Genomic DNA, 22,141 nt, shown 5'->3' with positions numbered 1-22,141 from the left:
CCAAGAAGAAAATAACACCACCATCGCACAACAATAACTAGAAGGGCGCCATATTGCTTGTTTGGGAAACTTCTGAGAGTGGGGGAGGGAGCATGGGAGGGAGGGGAAATTTTTTCCTCACGTCAGCGTTAACAGGGAGAACAGTTTTGCGATTGTGAATGAACTTGTTCGCGTTAAAGAGATGATGGTTGACACCGGTGTTTATTTGTAATATCAGAAATGTAACTGCTTATGTGTGTTTATTCAGAGAACCAACTCGTAGCAAAAACCACCTCCCTAAGACGGCCGCCTCTGAAAGAGACCAGTATTTCTGAAAACATAAGTATACTTTGGTATTGAATATTCCCTCTGTAAGGCGACCATTCACAAAGAAAATTCTGCAAGTGTGGCTGGTCGCCTTAGAGAGATTCATTCCGAGATGCAATCTCCCTAAGACGACCACCTGTAAAAGATAAACGTATCTCTGAGAACGTGAGTATACATTGGTATTGAGAGTCACCTCTCTAAGGCGACCACTTGCAAAGATGAATTTTTATTTGCGGCTGGTCGTCTTAGAGAGACCTCGTTGTGTGTGGTGTATATGATTACTGTTGTTGTTTCCGAAAAAAAAAATTTTTAATCAAATAAATAAGCATATTTAGTAAAAACCCTCTCTAAAACGACCACCTGCGTTTCCAGGTTACTCTGATGGTCTTAAAGAGATCATATTTTCATTCTGTTAATTTTATTGTTTACAAGAAGTCTATTAACATCAGATAAAAAAATAGCATAAACCCATATAAACCAACAGAAGATTTATTATTATATTGATACCAGTAAGAAAATCAGTAAAAGTCAATATAAACCTATACAAACCAGTACAAAGTTCTGCCATTGTTTGGTTGTATGGGTGTCAATTGATACCAGTAAGTAAAACCCACAGAGATCAGTAGAAACCAGTAAAAGTCAGTAGAGACCATCAAAAATTCTATAGGTACCAGTAGAAAGTTTTACTGGTTTCTATGGGTCATTTTGAAACCAGTAAGAAAAACCCACAGAGACCAACAGAAACCAGTAAAAGTCAATAGAAACCTATAAAATCTTATGGGTGCCCATAAAAAGTTTTACTGGTTTCTATGGGGCATTTTTAGCAGGGAGGAGTATATGAAAAATGAGCAATGTCCTCGCCGAGACTCGAACCAAGGACCTCTCAAATACGCGCCGTGTGTGCTGACCACTGCACCACGAAGGCATGCTAAGAAGGCCGGAAAAATACCTAAATGGGGACTGGAGATTAAGGGACCCAGTCACCAAATCCTGGGGGTGGAGAATCATCTTTCACCAGCTTTTTTAAATTGGGCGCCACTGTAGAGTCATTAGGATCTTTTGGAAGCAGAAGACGTGAAAAACGAGCAGTGCCCTCGCCGTGACTCGAACCACGAACCTCTCGAATACGCGCCGAGTGTGCTGACCAGTACACCACGAAGGCATGCTAAGAAGGCGGGAGAAATACCTTATAGCGTTATTTTCAACAATTACTACTTCAAAGCCATATTTTCTTACCTAATCTTGAAATATGAAAGAATAATACACACGTTGTTTATATTTATTAGATTTATGCCTGATCGTTCTGGTTTTACAGTGTTATTTTATTCAGTTTTTTAGGAGATCGCTAAAGCAGAGTGCGTTTATACCTATAACATAATACGTTACTGTTTCCTCGTTTTATGCCGTTTCGGCTTATGGAATGGAATGTTTCGCCTTATGATAAGAAGGTTTACTATACTTAAACCAGATAAATCTCAGTTTCTTAACTGTTTAAATAAAACATCTCTACTATTAAATAACATAGATTTGCAAGTATTCGTGTATTTTTTAATGTTCCTCTCGCTGCTGGAAAACAGAAGCATCTAGTGCCACCAAATGTTGAACACACGTAGCGATCCACTCAAAAATATTCACCTCGAAGCTAGAATTTCGAATTTGCTTTTCATTTGTTTAGTATTTTGTCGAATTTTATGACTTTCTGAATAAAACATTCTGCTATTTAAAAGTTTTGTGTTGCCCTCTGCAAAGTATAAAATATATATATTTCAAATGTAATCAGAAAACTCGACAATATAAAAGATGTGTGATATATAAAGGTTCATAACGATCATTATTAATTACCAGTTAGAACCAGTGAAATTATATTAGTCAGATTCATTAAAATCATGATATATTTTTATCTATTTTATAATAGCTATTGTAGGCTGCTAGCCGTGGAAGCAACTAGCCTTATAAATTCAAATCAACCCCTTTCCGATTTTGCCAAATGACGACACCACTTTAAAATCTCATTAGACGTGAGACTGCGTGATCAATTAATTAAAACTTTTACTTGTCGCAAAGTGACTACACTTGTTACGATAAAGGAATGCGTATCTATGGTATTATAGTATAATGTAACCTATCATAACATAACCTAATATATCCAAAATTTGGAAATAAACCACTAACCAGTTTTTAGCGTCAATATGCGTCAGAAACTTGGAAGATGATTGGCATGGCATGGGAGATAATATAATACGCATAGGTAAAACAAAAAAAAAAAGCATTTAAATGCAAATTGAACAAAAATGATTTATAACAAATATCAGTTATGAGCAGCTATGCTAAAACCCAGAATGCACTGGAAATATGTAATCAGAAATATCAGTAAAGAGACAAAGGAAATTAAATGTGTGCATACACCTGCAGTAAAATTCAGAATAGATATTATATTGCAAGGAACCTGCATTTGCAACCCAGAACAGGAAAAGGGATCATTTTCACTTAGACAGGAAAGATAAACTTAACTTAGAGGGACAGGAAGATTGAGTGATCTTATAGATAGATGCATTATTAGAGATAGTATTATATGTAAAGTATAGAACTTTAACTCTTATCCATTTCTGTGTTTACACTTTTTAAACAATCTGTTTTTCGTTTATGTGTTTATTTATTAGCCTAGAAAAGGATATTAGCCTAGAAAGGCTATTCATCACGAAACGGCATTTTGCGTCGAATCACTATAAATGATTGCATCATTTTTCAGATTATTGCCATCAAATATTATCGCCCTGTATTACATTATTAAGAAATTAAATAACGAAAAAATCTGCACGAATGCATGTATGTTTCTCGCATTGTGAAAACTCCGCGATACCTAGAGCCATCAAATTTTGAATAACAATTTCCGCCACCCGAACATGGGCACCTGGAAGCCCGAATTATGAATTTCGAATTTGTTTTATTATTTATATCACATTTTGTAATATATCACGAATTTAAGAAACTCAGCGATTTAGCAATTAAGAAACTCAGGGATGCCAAAGCGAGCAGTGGCAACTCATTGTGCGAAATGAAATATTTTTATCTCCAGCGCGCGAGACTGTTAGTTGGAACTTCTAAAGATACACTGTTTTAAAATATTTTAGCCCAAATGCTCTCGAGACGTGTATATGTGTAATTGGAAATTTTACTTTGGGCGTAGTATAAAATCTGAAAGCTTTCAGATCTGCTTTGGATTTATTTTTTTTTCACGCATGAAATTTCGATTTAAATATCTTAGACTTTATTAGGGGCTGCACGTTAAAGAAGTGAAAATATTTGACGTTCTGCAGCAGATCGTTTCCTAGAAAGGCTTTTGAAAAAATGTTTCTGATCTCCTGTCACTCTGAATTACGGGATTCGCATGGTTGATTTAATTTTATTTTTTGTCTTAATTTTCTTTCTGTCTGACAAATTCAATTAATCTTTATTCTATTTAACAGTATTACAATGTTTCGTATTCTTTAGAAACATGCAATGTATGAAACGTTTCAAAGACGAATTATCACTGAGTCTTGTAACGAATTATCACTGAGTCTTGAAACGTTTTAAAGACCGAATTATCGCGGAGTCTTGTAACGAATTATCACTGAGTCTTGAAACTTTTTAAAGACCAAATTATCGCTGAGTCTTGAAACGTTTTAAAGACCGAATTATCACTGTGTTTTGGACGTATCACAGAGGCATTGAAAATGGTGTAAATGATCCTTTTTTAAACAAAATAAAGTTTAACTGAATGCACCGCTCGTGCTTACAAGTGAAGCCAGCCGGCTTAAATTAAATCATGAACAGACTTAAGTAAATAATACTAAGCTAGCCTAACGGCTAACGCGTAGTTTGGCTCTGACTTATAGGTCGGCGTGACAAGCCAAATGGCGAGAATAATGCAACGCCGCGGAAATGGTAAACTAGGGAGAATTGAAATTAACAACGTGGCTTTCAGCAGGCAGAGCACGCTCTGATTCTACCCTGTAAAACCTTCCTTTTAATACTTCCTTCTTCATACGTCATTTGAAAATCTCGCGAGCTAGACATTTGCAGTCTCGCTGGAAAATGGAAATGAGGAGAACAGAAAAGTTCATTAACGTAAAATAACTAATTAAAAACGAAACAAGTTCATACAAAATAACTGAAATATTTTTAATATTTATTAAAATTAAAATCCTATTTGCCAAAATTTAATACTATATCTTACTACCACGAAATTTCATTTTTATACAGAGTGTGCTAAAAATGTTTAGAACAGTTTCGATATGGGATAAATCGTGTAATCATTATGGAATAAAAATTTCTGATAACAATATGAGAAATGACATCAGCTGCCTTGATTATTTTCTTTTAAAATTTCACATGTAAACAAGTTGAGAATAAAGGGATACTTTTTTTTTTCCTTTTCCAAAGAGGAATATTCTTATCTACAATTACAAAATATTTTGAAATGTATCTCAATAACGTTGTCGAAGACTTTATAGACAATTGAACGACTTCACGTGTAGTCGCACAGCAAGGATTGTGAGACAAGCTAGTCGTGCCGTGCAATAGGCCACCATCAGCACCTTCAGTCACAGCTGTGCAAAAGTATCGGTAACAACGTTTGCCGCAAGGTATTCATAGACGGAATCAAGGCTCTGGAGTACAAATGAACACCAGTTCGAGGTAAGGTCGGATAGTTATATGGCAGCCTGAACTGAACCAATGACATCATTGTCCTCTATCCAGCGTGCTACAGCCTATTACATACCACCCATGATACCTTCCACCATCTCACGGCGCTGGGATGAGAGGGGCTGCGCTCACAGCGGCTAACCAAACAATGTCGACAGAGTCGTCTGGAGTGGGGCCGTAGCCGATCATAATGACTGCAATACAATTGACATTGAATAATGCTCATCGATACATTCCGCTTCAGTCATCGAGCAGTTGACCATTGTGTCCATGTATAAAGGAGGCCAGATACAGTGGTCCGAATCAGACCTTGGTATACACAGACACACAGCCATTTCACCTGGTGTAAGTGTGTATACATACCGATCGATGACAGGTGACGGAGGACGAGGACACCTGATAACACTGGTTGCAGTAAAGGTAAACAGGTATATCTGTCTTACGACCTTCACTAACTATAACCAGCAGCTAAAAAGTAATGTTACTAACCCGAAAATTTTACTAACCCAAAGTAACATTTTCGAGTCTCATACAACCTGCATCGAGAATGCATTTGCTTCTCTGTGAAGTCGCATAAGCAAAGAGGGACCAGGATGATATTACATGGACGCGTTAGCTTAATGAATATATAAGCATTTGTTGTTAGAATGCATTGGTGATGCTTTTGTGCACACTTTGCCATAATTCTTAAATACATCAAATGCTTACAATACTACATTAAATATAATCCCTCAATTAAATACGCAAATACAATGGATACATGATTAAGTTACATGGATACATTAGTTATATACGTGAGAGTTTGATTACAGTAAGATGCGTGAATACATTAAACCTGTTTACAGTCATTATTTGGGAACTAGCGTTATTTGAGTACTTACACGTGTTGATAGAATGGATACATGATTATGTTATATGAATACTGTTTATACATTTGAATATTAGTTATATACTTGAATACTTGATTGAAATAAAACACTTGATTAATTGATTACATTAACATACATTATTTATATGAGTATTTGAATACGGTTGTTGACACTTTATGTACATTAATTCTTGGATACGTAAAATAACTATGTATCATAGTTTACATTGAATACGTAAAAACATTAATTCTTGTATGCATTCATTTCTTGTATGTTATTATTTAATGCTTGAATACGTAAATTCATATAAGCTTAATACGTTATTGCTTGAGTACATTAATTAATTAAATTCTAAAACTCAACTAGGCGGCACAAACAGCCCTTAGAGAGCCATGGCCGACAGTGCCCTGATATCTGCTTCCTAGACATGGTCTCCGGGCTGCTTGTGTATCTTAGCCTGGACAAGTGGTTAGCTTGTCGCAGTTCCCCCCCCTCCCCGGTGTTTAGTCCCAAGGCAAATTTGGTACTCATTTTATCGATCCACTCCAGGGATGAAAGGCTGAGTCAACCTTGCCCAGCCCGGGATCGAACCCCGTACCTGTAGTGCTGCTGCGTCACGCGCTAGCCACTGCGCCACCGGGACTCACATTAATTAGGTTAGGTTATTTAATTACAGCAAAGCCTCGAGGGCTATCTGCCTAAGGGGAGAGATGCCTTCGTGGAGGACTTTCGAAGAGACACTGGCTCGTATACACGTTACAGATGGAAAAAACCACGAAAACACCCATGCAGCCAGCCCGTTCGCGGGATTCGAACCTCTGACCGAACTACCAGTGTTCAGTGACTTTATCGCTCGGCCGCTGGTGGGAACCTCACATTAATTAATTACATATTTTATTACTGCTTAAATTTCTGGCACTTGTGGCACTGTTTGGTGGTAGAGTACATCATACATTTTCTTGTACAAGCAATACAGTGATGCGTTTCATGATGAAGATTGATAGGGATCTTACTTAGTTCATGGCCATAATATGCAGTCCTGATCACATTAAGAAGTTAATGATGTTGCAGATTCTCTGTCATAGGGCTGGAGTTCTCAGTATAAACCGTCTGAATGGGCTGGTATTGGTTTAAGGCATTCTGATATGGAACCTTTCGCTTAGTGGACATTCCATCACGTAGGGGTCAGGAATTCTTGTGCTTGCAAATGTGCCGACAGCAGGTCGATTCTAGCCATCCTGTACCGAATTTTATATTTCAATAGCTTGATGAAATACTGCTGCCGTTTTCGTTAATCTTAACAACCAGTGCAGGATTTACGTGTAAGCTGCACAGGCTATAGCTTAGGGCCTCCTCTTTCTTGGGGGCCCCAAAATTCCCTCTAGTTATCCGAAAATAATATTTGGCACTCACATATCTCAAATAGCTTAGGGCCTTTAAGTCTAAATCCGGTTCTGATCACAGCACGCCATCCTGGAGCCATTTTTCAACAGCGTAATGCTAGAACCATACAGCTTGTATAGATCTCGACTGTCTCCGAGCATTTGATGCTCATCCTTGGCTAGCCAAGTTCGCTAAACCTTCCAGCAATAGGTATGGAATATAAGCATGCCGCCAGGTTAGGGCACCACGAAATGTCGTAGGTCTCGAGTAACAAATGAGGAGTGTCTGCCTAAATGTATCGCAGGATGGGATTAGGAATCTTTATCAATCCTTATCTGAATGCTTACAAGCATGCAACTCCACCAGAATGATTTTGATTGGTTACTTTGACCAATTTAAGCATTCAATGTACAATTGCTACCCTTTGACATGTCCTATGACCTTGATTTTTTTTTATAATTTCATGACCTGTATATTAGATTTACGCATACTTAATTTCAATAAAAACAGTAACTTTCCTCACAGTGCCTTGTTTTACCAAAGAATGTTTGTTATGGTAAGACCTAGAATCATAACTTATTGCGATACTTTCTGAATTTTTAAAAATTAATACTGCATTATTCTAATAAAATAAACAGTACGCTCAAATATTTGTTCTTAATGCATTCGTATTATAAAGATAATATGAATGTATTAACAAAAAATAAAACCTAAATATAACCTAAATAAAATGAAAGAAACTAAAAGTTAAGTAAATCAAAAAGAAATTTGTACTCGGATAAGACTTAGATGAAATACTCTTAGAAATATAAAGAGCACTCTGAAACACATTCGGAGGTTTTTTTTTTTTTTTTTTTTTTTTTTTTTTTACGTTAAATGGCTTTAAACTACACTTAAGTACTTCCGAATTAGTTTCCACTTAACCGCTACTTGTTGGAAAGTTAAATTATATGTAAAAATGTTCTTGCATCCATTTTGAAACGGATTCTCTTTGTAAGAAAATATAATCTAATAATGTATCGTATCTAAATATTAATAACTAAAATGCGTTTGGATAAGAGAGTATTTCCAATTGAAATAATATCTTTTTCTCCTCAGATCAGAAATTTATTTGACTCTATACGACAAAAATATCTACCCTCTTGGTTGGCTGGCTTTCTTAGAAATTTTTCAAGAATGAAAAAAATATTCCGTAACTGCAGTGAAGCCTTCCAAACGGAATGCGGCGAGAATATTTTTTTTCGATTTCCCGAGAAGATTTAAATAAATGTCTTATCTCGTAACTTTCTTTTTCTCTCTTAACCTGTCACTGGCATTAGAAGTCGCATTTGCGCAGATTTCTTTCTTGACACGCAAACATGCACATCTTTCATGTTTTTTTAAAGTACCGCTTCAAGAAGCTTTTAAGTTATGAATCATTTACAAGGAAATGCGATTCGTTCTAATATAAGTGTAATGGATATTTATTGTTGATTTAAATGCTTTAAGACATTGGATAAATATTTTTCCACAACATTGCATATCTCTTCAGATCCATGAAATTGTAAAACTTGGCAGTATATTAATGGTCCGATGCTAAATTTGTGCGTGTGTGGAAGTTGAATACGTTTAAAATACAAACTTGAGGCAAAGCTAATGTTTTACCGTGAAATATTAAATTTTTATTTTATTGATAAGAGAGCAGGGTATTATTTTAAATGTTGCGAAATCCAACGCCAGTCTCTTATATAATATTTGAGCTGTTTGCGAAAGGGGGTGAAGATGAAAAAGATTTTCTGTAGAAGTCACGCTTATGTTTTTTTTTTGGGGGGGGGGTACACGTTGGGATCGGAGATACAAAGTTCATTCTCAATACAATTCAAATTACAGAAAAATTATTTCGTGGTTTAGTTCGTGATGAATTTTAAACTAAGACAAATTTTATGTATTATTGTATTTAAGATATTTAATTTCAGGCAAACTTGCATTGCCTCAGTCTGTAGGTCTAGAACTGATTTTTCTGATTTTTCTTTGAAAAAAAAAAAAAAACGGTGTTCGCGTTGAAAACAACTAAAATATTGCTTTGGAATTTCAGAGTTTAAAAAAATAATATTAATATAATATTAATTTATATTCATGAATCCTAATTTCATTTTGGAAAACTGAAATGCATGAAACTTATGGACAATATATATTATTACTAAATCTTAACAAATTATCTATTAAGTGACCTGCCTTGACTGAATCAGCGAACGTGATTAATCTAAGCATCTCAAATGTATGTATGGTATTCTGATTAAAATATCTACATTGTAAGAAGTATACTATTCGAAATTTTATCTTGTTGGGACCTGCAGTTGCACAGTTTATAGAGTTACAAAGGTTTGGTTTTGGTTTACTTAATTATGGCAAAGCACTGCAGGACTATCTGCCCAAGAGGAGGGATGCCTTCGTGGAGGACTTTTTAAGGGAAACTGGCTCGTATACACGTTACACATGGATAAAACCACGAAAACGCCCATGCAGCCAGACCGTTTGCGGGATTCGAACCTCGGACCGAACTAGCAGTGTTCAGCGACTTTACCACTCGGCCGCTGGTGGGCTCCGAGTTACAAAGGAAACAGTTTGCACCCTAAAGTGACTTCAGGTAGGGAGCAGTGAGCTGTTAAGAAAAATAACAGAAAGAAAAATATAATCAAAGTTACAACGAAGAGTAATTTTTCCCAAGAAGTAGGTGGTATATTATACGTATAATGATCTAAATGTAAGTAGTGATGAATTTGATTTTATTGAGATTGATCTGCATAGGAAGAATTGAGTTGCATAACAGGAAATTACGCTAGCGGTTGGCGAAGCATATGTTAATATGATAGAAAGATACATCGAGAAAATTCTACCTGAACGAATGCAGATTTTTTCTAGATTACAGGAAAAATACAAATTTTTTTGTTCATTTTAAGAGATAAATTCCACAGAATATGTTAAAATTATCTTCCAAGCAGTTGTTTGATGTCTGTAACCAGCTAGATTATTCTCTTGGAGAGTTAAGTAAAAATAAGTAGAACTCTAAAACATACCAGTGTATATGGTATTAAAGGTTAGACAAATTCAGTAACTGATTTTCTGTTGATGTTCGTTAGGGTTTTTTGAAGCAGCAGTTGTGAAAAATGAGCAATGTCCTCGCCGGGAGTCGAACCTGGACTCTAGAACACGCGTCAAGTGTGCTACCGTTACACCACGAATGCATGCAGAAAGGAGGGAGAAAATACCTTATAATATATGTATCCCTATTTAAACATGTTATCAAATAAATAGAACAAGAATCATAAGAAAACGTTCTTGCTCCTAAGGAAGAGTAACATACTTCTAATTACTCCTCGAAATTGCGTTTTATTTAAAATTTAAACAAACTGAAGGTTTCTTTTTACCTAACTATAATTATTTAATGCTTTGAAATATTAAAATGTTCAAAAACCGATTACAGTAAGAATTATGTCCATGACGTATTTTATATAAAATAATTCTTCTTCAGAGAACTACTGCAGGAATTTGAATACCAAAATTAAGTAAACGCTTAAAGAATTAAACTCCGAACCTTCGTTAATAGTAGCGGAAAAGTCATAATATGTTTAGAGTTTATGATTTCATTCCCCTATTAATTTTCCAAAATAATTTTTATTCTTGGATCAAATAATATTTAATTTTATATACTTTGAATTTTCCTTTTTGTTTCCTGATTGCCATATAAAAGATATAAAAAAACTAAATAATACGTTTATTTTCGCCTTGAAAACCGAAATTAAAACTTCAAAGAAGATGTTAAATAGATACATGTTTATTTCTGGAAACAATAATTTAAATAGTTTTCTTCGGTTCAGTGCTCAAGCTACAGAATCGTTTTTGAAACATATAATAATGATATTTGATGTTCGGTTTACAGAAAACTTTCTTGCTCCAGGCCATTTTATTTGCCTTTTGTTCTGTGAAAAACTAGTAATTGTCTTTTAAGTTATTTTCCATTATGTTATGTTTGCCTGATTTCTTTCTTATAGTAGTAAAGAATGAATTTTTCCCGCATTAATTATTTCACCGAATGCTCGAAGAAACACCATCTTATAGAGAACCGAACATTTTATGAGTTCTTTTAAATTACTTTCGTGTAGCAAATTAAATTATTGTACTGAGGTTAAAGAAACAGTTTTAAGAAATCAACCGATTTCCCAAACCTTATTTTATCTTCCAAGAACATTGTTTTGTATTTAACTATGTCTCTCATGGAAATTATTTAAGTAAAATAAATATGTTTGTTTGTACATAAAAAAGAATCGACATTTTAAGATTAAAATTAAGATTAAAAAAGAAATATAAAGTTGAAATGATGTGGTAATTCTGATATTGTACTTAAAAAAACTTATGTTAAATCAAATTTCGGAAGCTCAGCAAAAGTGAATTAATGCAAAACTTCCAATTTCTGAATGTTTCAGATTAAATGTTGTTATCAAATAAATCTCTGTTCTAAATTTCTTCAAATCTGTATAAGACTTATATGTTGATATTTCATAGCATTTTTTGAGATAAAGTTTGAGTAAATTGTGTTAATTTACATGTGATGTGTTTCAGTAATATTGTGCAATTAAATAGTTCTAGAAAGACTGATCAGAGACCTCTCGAGGTCAGTGGATAAACCCATTCACATTACGACAATTGTGGTCAAAAGCTCAAAATTAAAATTTTTATGTGTGCCCATAGGAAAACAAATTATTGAAAAAATTTTTATGACTAAATTATGGAAGAAGATCATTTTTATCCAATTAAAATAATTCGAAATATTATTCTTAAAAAACTTTCATGTTACAGGAAATCGCATATAAATATTTCTAAACACAGCTGCTACCAATACCTGAAAAACAGTTTTCGCACCAAAAAACTATATACCTAACGTGGGTATTAAAAATTTCCACATTTAAAGGGCAGTATCCTAAAAAAAAAAATATATCATGTTTGAAAACAAAAATCTGAAAGCTTTCAGATTTAACATTACGCCAAAAAGGAGCGTTTTTTTAATGTTTTGTGGGTTACCATTATTTATTAAATATCATGTTATTCGCACTTAAACCATAAAATTTATTTCAAGAGCAATATCGTGAAATAATTTTATAATGAGCATATCGTTAGAATTTCCGATACACAGACTCGCGCGGTAGAGATAATTCTTTTTCCGTAGTGTTGCCATTGTTAGCTTTAAAATCCTTGAGTTTGTTAATCAAAAATTCATTAAAGTTTTATAAAATATGAAATAGATAGTAAAACAAATTCCAAATTTGAGCTTCCAGATGCCCATATTCAGGTAGAAATGTACGTTATTCCAAATGGGATGGCTGTAGGTACCGTCGTTTAATCACATACATACATTTATGCAGATTCTTATATTTTTAATTTCTTTAAATATAATACAGGGCTCTAATATTTGATGGCAATAATTTGGAAAGTGAATCGACATTTATAGCGAATCAACGCAAAATTCCAAAACGAAATTATTATAGTCCTTCTTGGCTAAGCCTTTGGGCTTAAAAAAACTGGGGAAATAAAATCTTTTTTAAATTATGTTTTTTAAAAAAAACTGCTAAATAATTTGTTTCCTAACAAAACATTATTATTACCTCTAAAGTTATCGTTAATGTCAAGCGTTATCAAAATCGTATAATTTCAAATTTTGTTTTTTTAAATTAGATTTATACGCTACGAAATAAGATCTATTTTTATAGAAAATAGATCTATTTTTTTGAGAGTCTGTATGCAAACATGTAAACTTTGCTAATATACAGATTACTCCAATGTTGATCGAAGTGGTCCCGATGAAAAACGCATAAGTTAGGGTCTAACTTTGCTTATAAATGTGTATTTTAGTTAAATAAAACTCAACGAATAAAAACACTTGTTTAGAAGAAAAATGTGTAATAAAAAACGTAGTTTTCGTACATGTCAGTACAAAATAATATTAAAATAAATGATTAATTTAACAAACTCGTTTGATGACTTATTCATAATTACTTGAATTATAACATATATACTAGTCGTCAAACTAACTAACCAATCAATTTATATGACGTTAGAGAAGAAGCAAAGAATATCAGACACCGTTCTTAGATTTTACATTCCAAAGAACAAAAGCGTGACTGCATTTTGTATATAGAAGGTAGAGTTACTTCATTGTCTGTAAACAAGATTGCAAATTAACCACAGTTTCTTAATATGGTTGTACTGTTTCAAAGCATTTAACTCAAACTATTACGTTTTCAAGCATATTATTTCTTTCAAGTTTCTGTTAATATATACATTTTTGTTTAGAAGCATTCACTGACTCACTGAGAACTTCAAACGCAAATTGATTACAATTATAAATAGGTAATCAAAATAAGGAACCGAGTACTTTTCAAGGGGTATTGCAGCAAATAGAAAAGTAAAAAATATGTTGTCAAAATTATAACAGTTTTAAAATCTGTATTAATTTATTTTTTTAAATTACTGTACTGGCCTCTGATAATCCTTCAAAAGATACTAATTTTGCTATTTTTAAAATTATCTTCCTCCCAGTAATATATTTGCATTCATATTGTATAAAACCTGCCGGAGTTGCAATTATACTTTTAATAGCATTTTGCATATTTTTTTTAACTTAACAAAAGCTAAATTTAAAAACAGATTAAATATGAAAAACGTATTTGTTATTGAATATTTAAAATTATTCTTTTTTTTCTAACATTAAGTAGAATGTATTGCACGCAATACATTTGTATCCAAAGTATAGCTGTAAGTTCCAAAGGCTAAAAATTTTTTTAAAAAATTTAATTTATTCTCTCCTCCAGTCACATAAACAAACGATGCCAAAAACAAAAATATGAATTTTGATAAATTATGCAAGTCATACTCAAAGCCGTATGGAAATGGAATGGGAAAAATGTAAGAAAAATACAAGCTAAATGTTGAAAGCCGACAAATAAGAATTTGAATTTGAAGCCGCTTCTAAAGTGTGAAGACGTTGATAGATGTGGAAAATTTCAAGCTTGCATTCGCATTAGTAATAAAACATGAACTTTGTATCTGTTCTCCTAACTCATATATATTTTACAGGAAACTCCACTAAAGACTGGGATATACATTGTTTTCAATACATTAGCCATAATATGCAATAAATTATTCTAGAGGACTGTAACCCTGTTAACGATTTTGGACACAGCGTTGAAAAAAACTGCTTTACAACTCGCGTGCAATAGGGAGTTTTCTATATCAGATGTATAATTGTGCAAGAATCGTATACATCAATTGTATAACAGTTAATTAAAACCTAGGAATGCGTTACATTTTTTTTTTTTTTTTTTTTTTTTTTTTTTTTTCAGTTTAAGGTTGAAACTTCTGTGCAGTATATCAATTCTGATTGCTTGTTCTCGACATGTAATGACTATCTACAAAAGCTACAATAAATGGTTGGCAAATTCTCGCTCCTGGAAAGCCGTGTATTTTTATTTTACTGTATTTCTTTCTTACCACATGCAACTAATATTTCTCTCAAGGACCAGTACTTTTATTTTTCTAGGACACGAAATTAGCTTACTGAAAACAATAAAAATACTTTCGAAGTGTTCAATAAATACAGTGGACCTTCTGGACGACGACCACTCTCGTTTCGTACCGCACTTGTCTTCTTTGAAACTGGTTGCCATAGAAATGTAGAATAGAACATGCCCATGATTTTTAGCGGGCTAGAAGCGCAGAATTGTGTCTGTCTTCGGCACCTTTCAGATGAGGGTAGAGCTTTGCCCTAGTTACGTTCCAATTATGACGAAGAATCCTCCAAAGGATGAGGCTAAGATTTTTCACCTCTCTTCTCCCACCGTGAAACCACGCGTAAGCATCTTCGTCTCGTCGTTATTTTAAGTGTCACAGAGACACTCTACAGTGATAAACATCCTGGTTTTGTTTCGAATTCTGGTTGATCCCAACTATACTGTAACCAGCAGCTCTAAGCACTACACTAATCAGAGTGTCTTGGAACTATTTAGCTATTAATACACAAGATAAAACTCACCGGTAAAATCGAAGGTAAAATTTATTAGTCACGATTTGTGGCTATTACAAATAAATGAAATAAGCTGGACTTAAATGTTTCTTGTCAGCTTAAGATAATGACTGCTTGCCATCATGCTGAAATTAAGGCAGGATGATTACAATAATAGTTCCTAGAATTGGGTAGTGTATACGAGCCTGTTTTCCTTAGAAAGTCCTTCACGAAGGCATTCCTCCCTTAAGGCAGACAGCCCTCGAGTGCTTTGCCGTAATCAATAAAACCAAACCAAAACCAAACCTGCAGATGGATGAAACATACTTTGCGTCGGAAAGAAAAGCAATAAATAATAATAGTAATAAATAATAAATAATAATTAGATGGCACCTATTTTTAAATTTATTTTTAAAATCATATTTTTAAATTCGGACATGCAATGAAATGGGGGGGAAAAATAAGTGATTAAAACAACAAACAAAAGCCTTCTAGAAAGTACGTAACTATCTAAAAGCGGTAGATCGCATACTGCGTTAATACAAATTAAAAATTTTTTCCAATAAAAAGAAATGTCTATGATACGAATTTTGAATTGCAATTCATTACACATAATTGGCCTTATGTAAAAGTTTTTATTTTATGTTTATACCAACATAAACAAAGTTTTGCAAATTAAAACTGTATTGCATTCAGCCCTTGAGTAACAGACAAATGAATTGTATTTTTAATTGAAGAAATTTAATTCCAGAAATTTAATTGCTTACAATAGATTTAAAATAAATAGTTTGAATGAATACCATATTTTAATTTTTTTCTACAATATCAGCAAATCCAAATTCATTTTCATCTGCATCTGTTTCCTCAAAATATTTAGATATCACTAACGATGTTCGTAGAATTGCAAAAACATGTTACGGTCTATATGCACAATTATATTTTATGTTAATTGTTTCAAAACTATTATGGGCTTCACGTAAAGTACTACTTTCGCTTATCCATTAAAAAGTGTTATATGCTTTGAGTCAAGTACTGTTTCTGGTCGTCCACTTTTACCAAAAGTCTTATCAGCGCTTTGTATGAATACAAAAGCTTAAATACAGAAATTAGAAACTGTTGGATATTTGATGTAAGAGTTATACTAGACAAGAAGATCGTCACACACGTGTACACAGACAGACAGACAACCTTGTAAAAAAGCATTGCTGGGACGGGACCCTAATTCGTGCTTATTCACCGAAACCTCACTAATGAATTTTTGAACTGAAAGCATTACTTGGCATTATTGGTTGGGAGTTGGGATACGAAAGCATTATACAGGGTTAACTCGCTTTAATATGCATAGATAATTTTTAAGGGTAAGCACTTAGTTATAAGTAATTAGATAAAATAACCTTAGTCATGGATTTATATGGCCACTATTAAAGTTTATTTTTTAACAATAATTGTTAAAAAAAGCCCTATTAAAATCAAAATCTAATAAAATTTCGCAGTTGAAAATACATGTTATTTATGACACTGATTCTTAAACGATATTAGAATAATTACACATTAAAAGCTACAAAACATTTATGTTTTGTAACAGCAACACTCAACAAAATATTTATCAGTCATTTTAATTTGAAGCCTTTCCAAACATTTTGGCTAGATTATACCGATTTCCTTCTCTTTAAGCATATTTTCTAACAATAATTAGAGATTTGTCTCAATATGCAAACCAATGCTCTCGCTAGTTTCTGCGTGCTTTATCTCTTAATTTATCAACCTCTCCACAATGTACCTATGATGGTTTACTTGATCTGGTAAAAGTTAAATAGTCCAAAACCCCCGATAGACGTGAAGCAATTTATCACTATATCTGAAAGTAACTACAATATCGGACAAAGGTTTAAATAAGCCTCTTATTTGAAAAGAACTTAGAACAAACATAAACGCATGTTCTGATGCTAACAAAGTCAATTATATCTCACGGTGACGTAATTAAACAAGAACAGTCAAATTCAAACTAAAAAGGTGGACTAGTGGTCAAAAATTATACAATTTAATTTTAATTTAATCTGGATCAGTAACTCTATCATATGAGGAAACAGAAATGGAAAATTATAGTAAAGGCTGAAATCATAAACAATTGCTTAATTTACATAATAATAACTGCACATATCTTTGAAGAATAATTTTCTTTATGTATTCAGTTTCTTTCTTCAGCATCTTTCCTTTTCATTTTAGAATTTTTGGATTTAATTAAGGATTTCTGTTTTTCTAAAATCACTAAATGCATTTAGAATGTATATTAAAAGTGAATAATTTAATTTCTTTAGTAATATGGAATTCAGAAGAAATATGAAATATGTATATATGGTAAAGGCCGGTTACAGAGCTGATGTGGTAGAACTTTTAGAATTTAGTGACACACCAAACAACAAAATCTAGAAATGACAAAACTTTTAGAATTTAGACAGGCATTGGAAGCAGAATTTAGAAAGGCAATATGCAGTCGAATTTGGGAACCAGAGATTGCATCAAATGGGAAAATGTGTATGATGAATTAAAACATATTAGATGGATCTTTTAAATTGTAAGTTTTCATTTTCTTTATTAATAAAAAATCCCTTTCTATAATGCCTGCCCAAGTTATACGACTAGAAGCACTTTTGATATTTTCCATGCTTTTGTCTAGTGAAAAGTAGAGAAAATAAAGGCAAGATAAACATGTTAAGAAAAAGATTCTAGTATCAGGAATAAAACACTCAAATATTATTCATGTCTTCATTGTTCTTCCAGACGTTCTCCAAAAGGTAAGAAATTCATCGCAAACATTCTGTAAAATACATCCATTACATCATGGAGACATTTTTCACTCTGTCACATATTTCTCGAATCTTCTAGAATCGTGGGTCTATAAATCTTGCTTTCAAATCCTTCTGAAGTTTCTAAGCTGCAATGTCAAAAATACTAAAGAAAAGTTATTCCAAACAATTCTGTAACAGCAAAAAGCCAGAAATATTTTGCAAAAAAAAGGAGGGAAAAGTGTAAAATTACTTTTATAGATGAAACTGATGCACATTCTGAGAGTTTTGAATATTCCGAGACAGTTACATGGAAAAAACGCTTACTGTGAAAAAATTAAAAAGAAGATATTTTTAATTAATTACATAGTATTTTGCTTTTGCTAAGTTGTTTCATAAATTGTGCTTTATAGCAGTATACCTTGTTTATTTTTCAGATTCAAAATATTGTATAATAAGTTGCCAAATTAAACTTTATAATATGACAGCAGAAAATAAAAATGTTTTATTTTAATGTTATTTATGAAAGTTATGATGTTTTTAAAAAAAATCGTCGAAATATTCTGATTTCAGAATTAAAAGTTTTCTATAGAAACTGGTCTAAAAATAGCCAAAATGTTGACAAGTCGCCAAATTTAGAACCGTTTAATAAAATAATTCACATTCTCAAAAGCGAAAATTGTTTAAGAGCTCTTTATTACAATAAATGAATTTCGAAATGCGTATGTTTCACTTCTTGCTTAGAAACTCGAGTATCCCGTCATTATTATTAAAAATCGAAACAAATTATAACCCATGAACCCATTCAAAAGATAACAATATACGTCAGTGAATCGCTAAAAATATTCCTCCAAAATTCTAATTCACACTCACAATGGCAGTCGTCAAAACAGACAGACATTTCAGATGATTAAAATTAAGGACCTTCTACTGATTTTGGCAAAAATTAAGGACTTTTAAGGACCAAAAATCGATTCCAAAACATTTAAGGACATTTAAGGGCTCTTAAGCACCGTACGAACCCTGTTATAGGTTGAGGGGAGATAAACATACATTCGTACGAGGATAATCTTTACCGCAAAATTAAAAATTAAATGTTGGTGACTTGCAGCAACAGCAAGTCAGTAATATCTGCAAATTAAATGAAGTTTTCATTTTTAATTTCTTTTAATTAGCTGGTGATATGAGCATTTTAATGCGCAAGTGACTTAGGAAGAAAGGTTCAATGTGAAATATCATTATAAAAGTTTTCATTATTAGAAAAATAATAGCTGGAATTCAATAACTGGCTACAGCAATAGTTTGTTTGGCAGCTAAAAGATTCAAATATCAAATTTAACTACAATTTAAAAGATGTTCCTTTAAACTATCTTATAAAAATAAAGAGATATTTTAATATAAACTTATGGTCTGTTTACACTGCTTCTTCCCATTGCTCGTAGCTTTCAATTAATTTAAAATTGTGCTTGGCAGCGATTTTCAGAAAGGTTATTTTTCTCTTCTTTTCCGCCTTAAGTACTCGATCACTGTCTGAAACAAGGTTGCAGTTAATCAATATATTCTATAATACTTCAAGTTTCAGACGTTCCTAGCATATACAGTTACCATCGAGATAGCTTCATTGCATACTGGAAACCTTTATTATCACATAAATTAAAATATTAATCAGCAAATTTATACATAGCGTATTTAAAATAAATTCCAATGAAAATGAAATTTCAATATTTTATTGACACAAAAAATCATATCTTGGTACCAACTATGTGGTTGTTAAGAATACGTATAAAATTTCAGTCACGTAGAATTATTTATTTCATATCATTTTAGTGACTCATAAGATTTTTCATAATCTGTCATTTATTTTTTATGTTGTACGTTAAATTAGCTTTGATTTTATGATTTGTGCTCACAGAGGAAATTTTCCTTTATTAGCCCAAAGGGACGTTAAACCCAGAAGGACTATTAGTTTCGAAACGGCATTTTACGTTGAATCACTATAAAGGGATTTATCACTTTTAAAATTGTGCCACCAAATAGAATCGCCCTGAATTATATTTAAAGAAATTAAATAATGAAGAATCTGCATGAATGTATGTATGTTTCTCTCATCGTGGAAAAACATCGATACCTAGAGCCATCAAATTTTGAATAACGTAGACTTCCACCCGAATATTCCCACCTCAAAGACCTAATCTTAAATTTCGAATTTGCTTTGTTATTTTTTTCATGTTTTTTAAACTTTAACGAAATTTCCATTAAGAAACTCAACGATTTCAAAGTGAGCAGTGGCAACACACTATGCGGAGTTAAGATATTTTTATCTAAACAGGGATAGACTGTCTATCGGAAATTCTAGAGTTATACTGTTTTTAAATAGTTTTAAAATAAAGGGGCGTTAGCTGAAATTCTTTGTGCATGTATGTATAAATGAAAACGAATGTATAAATGAAAAAAATGCCGCTTTGGACGTAATATAATATCTGAAAGCTTTCAGAGTTGTTTTTTTTTTTAAATATTTTTCTCTTATTTATTTATAAAGCTTTCCAATTAAAATTATTTTCTGATTAGAAAGCTGTTATTGTCTCTAGTTCACTATATATTCGTTACGAAGTTAAGTTTTAATGAAGCATTGACGAAAATGGTGGAATATTTACCTGTGATATTATCATTACTGAAACTGAAGCTTAACTTTTACTAAAAACCAAATCTTCAGTTTTCTGAAATGTTTATGTATACTTCTAAGATTTTTTTTTTCGATATTTAAATTTTTTCCTAGTAAAATGTTTCAGTCTTTATATCTGATGAATTAAATCTTAATTACCACTGAACTAATACAGCGAACAGTTAAAATGTAGGATACGCACCATAAACATTATATTTGTACAGTACTAGATATAACGCAGAATTATTTTACTTATTTAACATTAAAATTGGAATACAAAACAGCAAATATATCCTTTCTTTCTTAAATTTAATTATAATTTTTACGCAAATCGAAGAGCAAAATCTTTAATTTTTTTTACACAAATGTATTAAAATGCATGAAATCTTATTATATTTCTTGAAAAGAAATAACATTTAAAATGAAAAGAAATAATTTCACTTTCTTACCATAAAGTGCAAGTGCTTATCTTCACTTATTTTCTTAGTTCATTTGGGTTCTTTTCGTAGTTCATTTGTTTCATGTTTCTCTTTTCTTGTTTTCATTTGTTTCATTTGACATTTCGTTCAAATAGCATTTATAATTACTGTGACAAACTATAGCAAATATTAATTTTACTTATTAATTATCTTTTTTTTAAATTTTAGCTACTTTTTTAGTTTTTCTCTTTTCAGTTATATCCCATTCACTAAAAAACTGGCCTGTTGTAAATTATCATCTAGATCCGCTTAGTCGGCCACAAAATACATATTTCTATTTAGTTTGCAATTCAATACTGCATGTGTTGAATTTTCTTAACGAATTTCTGACGTGTTTGAACTTTGCTTTTTCTAGGATCGCAGCAAACACGTCATATAGATATCAGCAACTTGACTGCGGATGAGGTTTGCAACAAATTTCTTTTATCGGCTGATGTGAAATCCATTTTATTCTGCTCTGAGAAACAACATATGCCTCTTCACGACTTCAAGGTAAGCTGAGATTATTTTCCAGATTTAAATAACACTTCATTAGACTAAAGTATTTCTGTAAACATGTTTTTTTGAGGGGACCGATATTTTAAATTTACGAATGAAACGTATGCGTACTCTTTATGGAAGACAGTTCTGAATTATCACAATTAATTTGATAAATTAAAACCAAATATTACATAAAAATGTCTTTGCACACACAACAAATATCATAGTGAAGCATTAGATATCTTTAAAAATGTTTCTTTCTTAAAGATTTAGCCTTCAGAATTTATAACAACTATTTACTCTTCTTAAAACAGAACATGCGTATCATTTTGTCTCAGCATTTCTGTAGCTAATTTACACTTTAAATTTTAATTCTTTGTAATTCTGCCGCTTCTGAATATTTAGTGATCTAAATCTTGTATATGAGTTACGAAATATGTAAGTTTTATATT

The 22,141-nt window shown here is 32.3% G+C and overlaps 1 protein-coding gene across 3 annotated transcripts in view; it reads left to right on the top strand.

The window, feature by feature from the left end:
- LOC118185412 (nephrin-like) overlaps positions 1–22,141 on the top strand; it is a 1,505,573-nt gene that overhangs the window by 1,257,377 nt on the left and 226,055 nt on the right. For all 3 annotated transcript variants that reach the window (XM_085813712.1, XM_085813714.1, XM_085813713.1), the window contains one exon: positions 21,565–21,701. In XM_085813712.1, coding sequence (XP_085669838.1) covers positions 21,565–21,701 — 137 coding nt within the window. The remainder of the gene's footprint in view (positions 1–21,564; positions 21,702–22,141) is intronic.

This window comes from Stegodyphus dumicola, chromosome 3 (genome assembly GCF_044657685.1).
Source record: "Stegodyphus dumicola isolate Sdum_Otavi_A_Nest chromosome 3, ASM4465768v1".
In the NCBI taxonomy this organism is placed as follows: domain Eukaryota; kingdom Metazoa; phylum Arthropoda; class Arachnida; order Araneae; family Eresidae; genus Stegodyphus; species Stegodyphus dumicola.
This window is presented reverse-complemented; position numbering and strand designations above follow the sequence as displayed.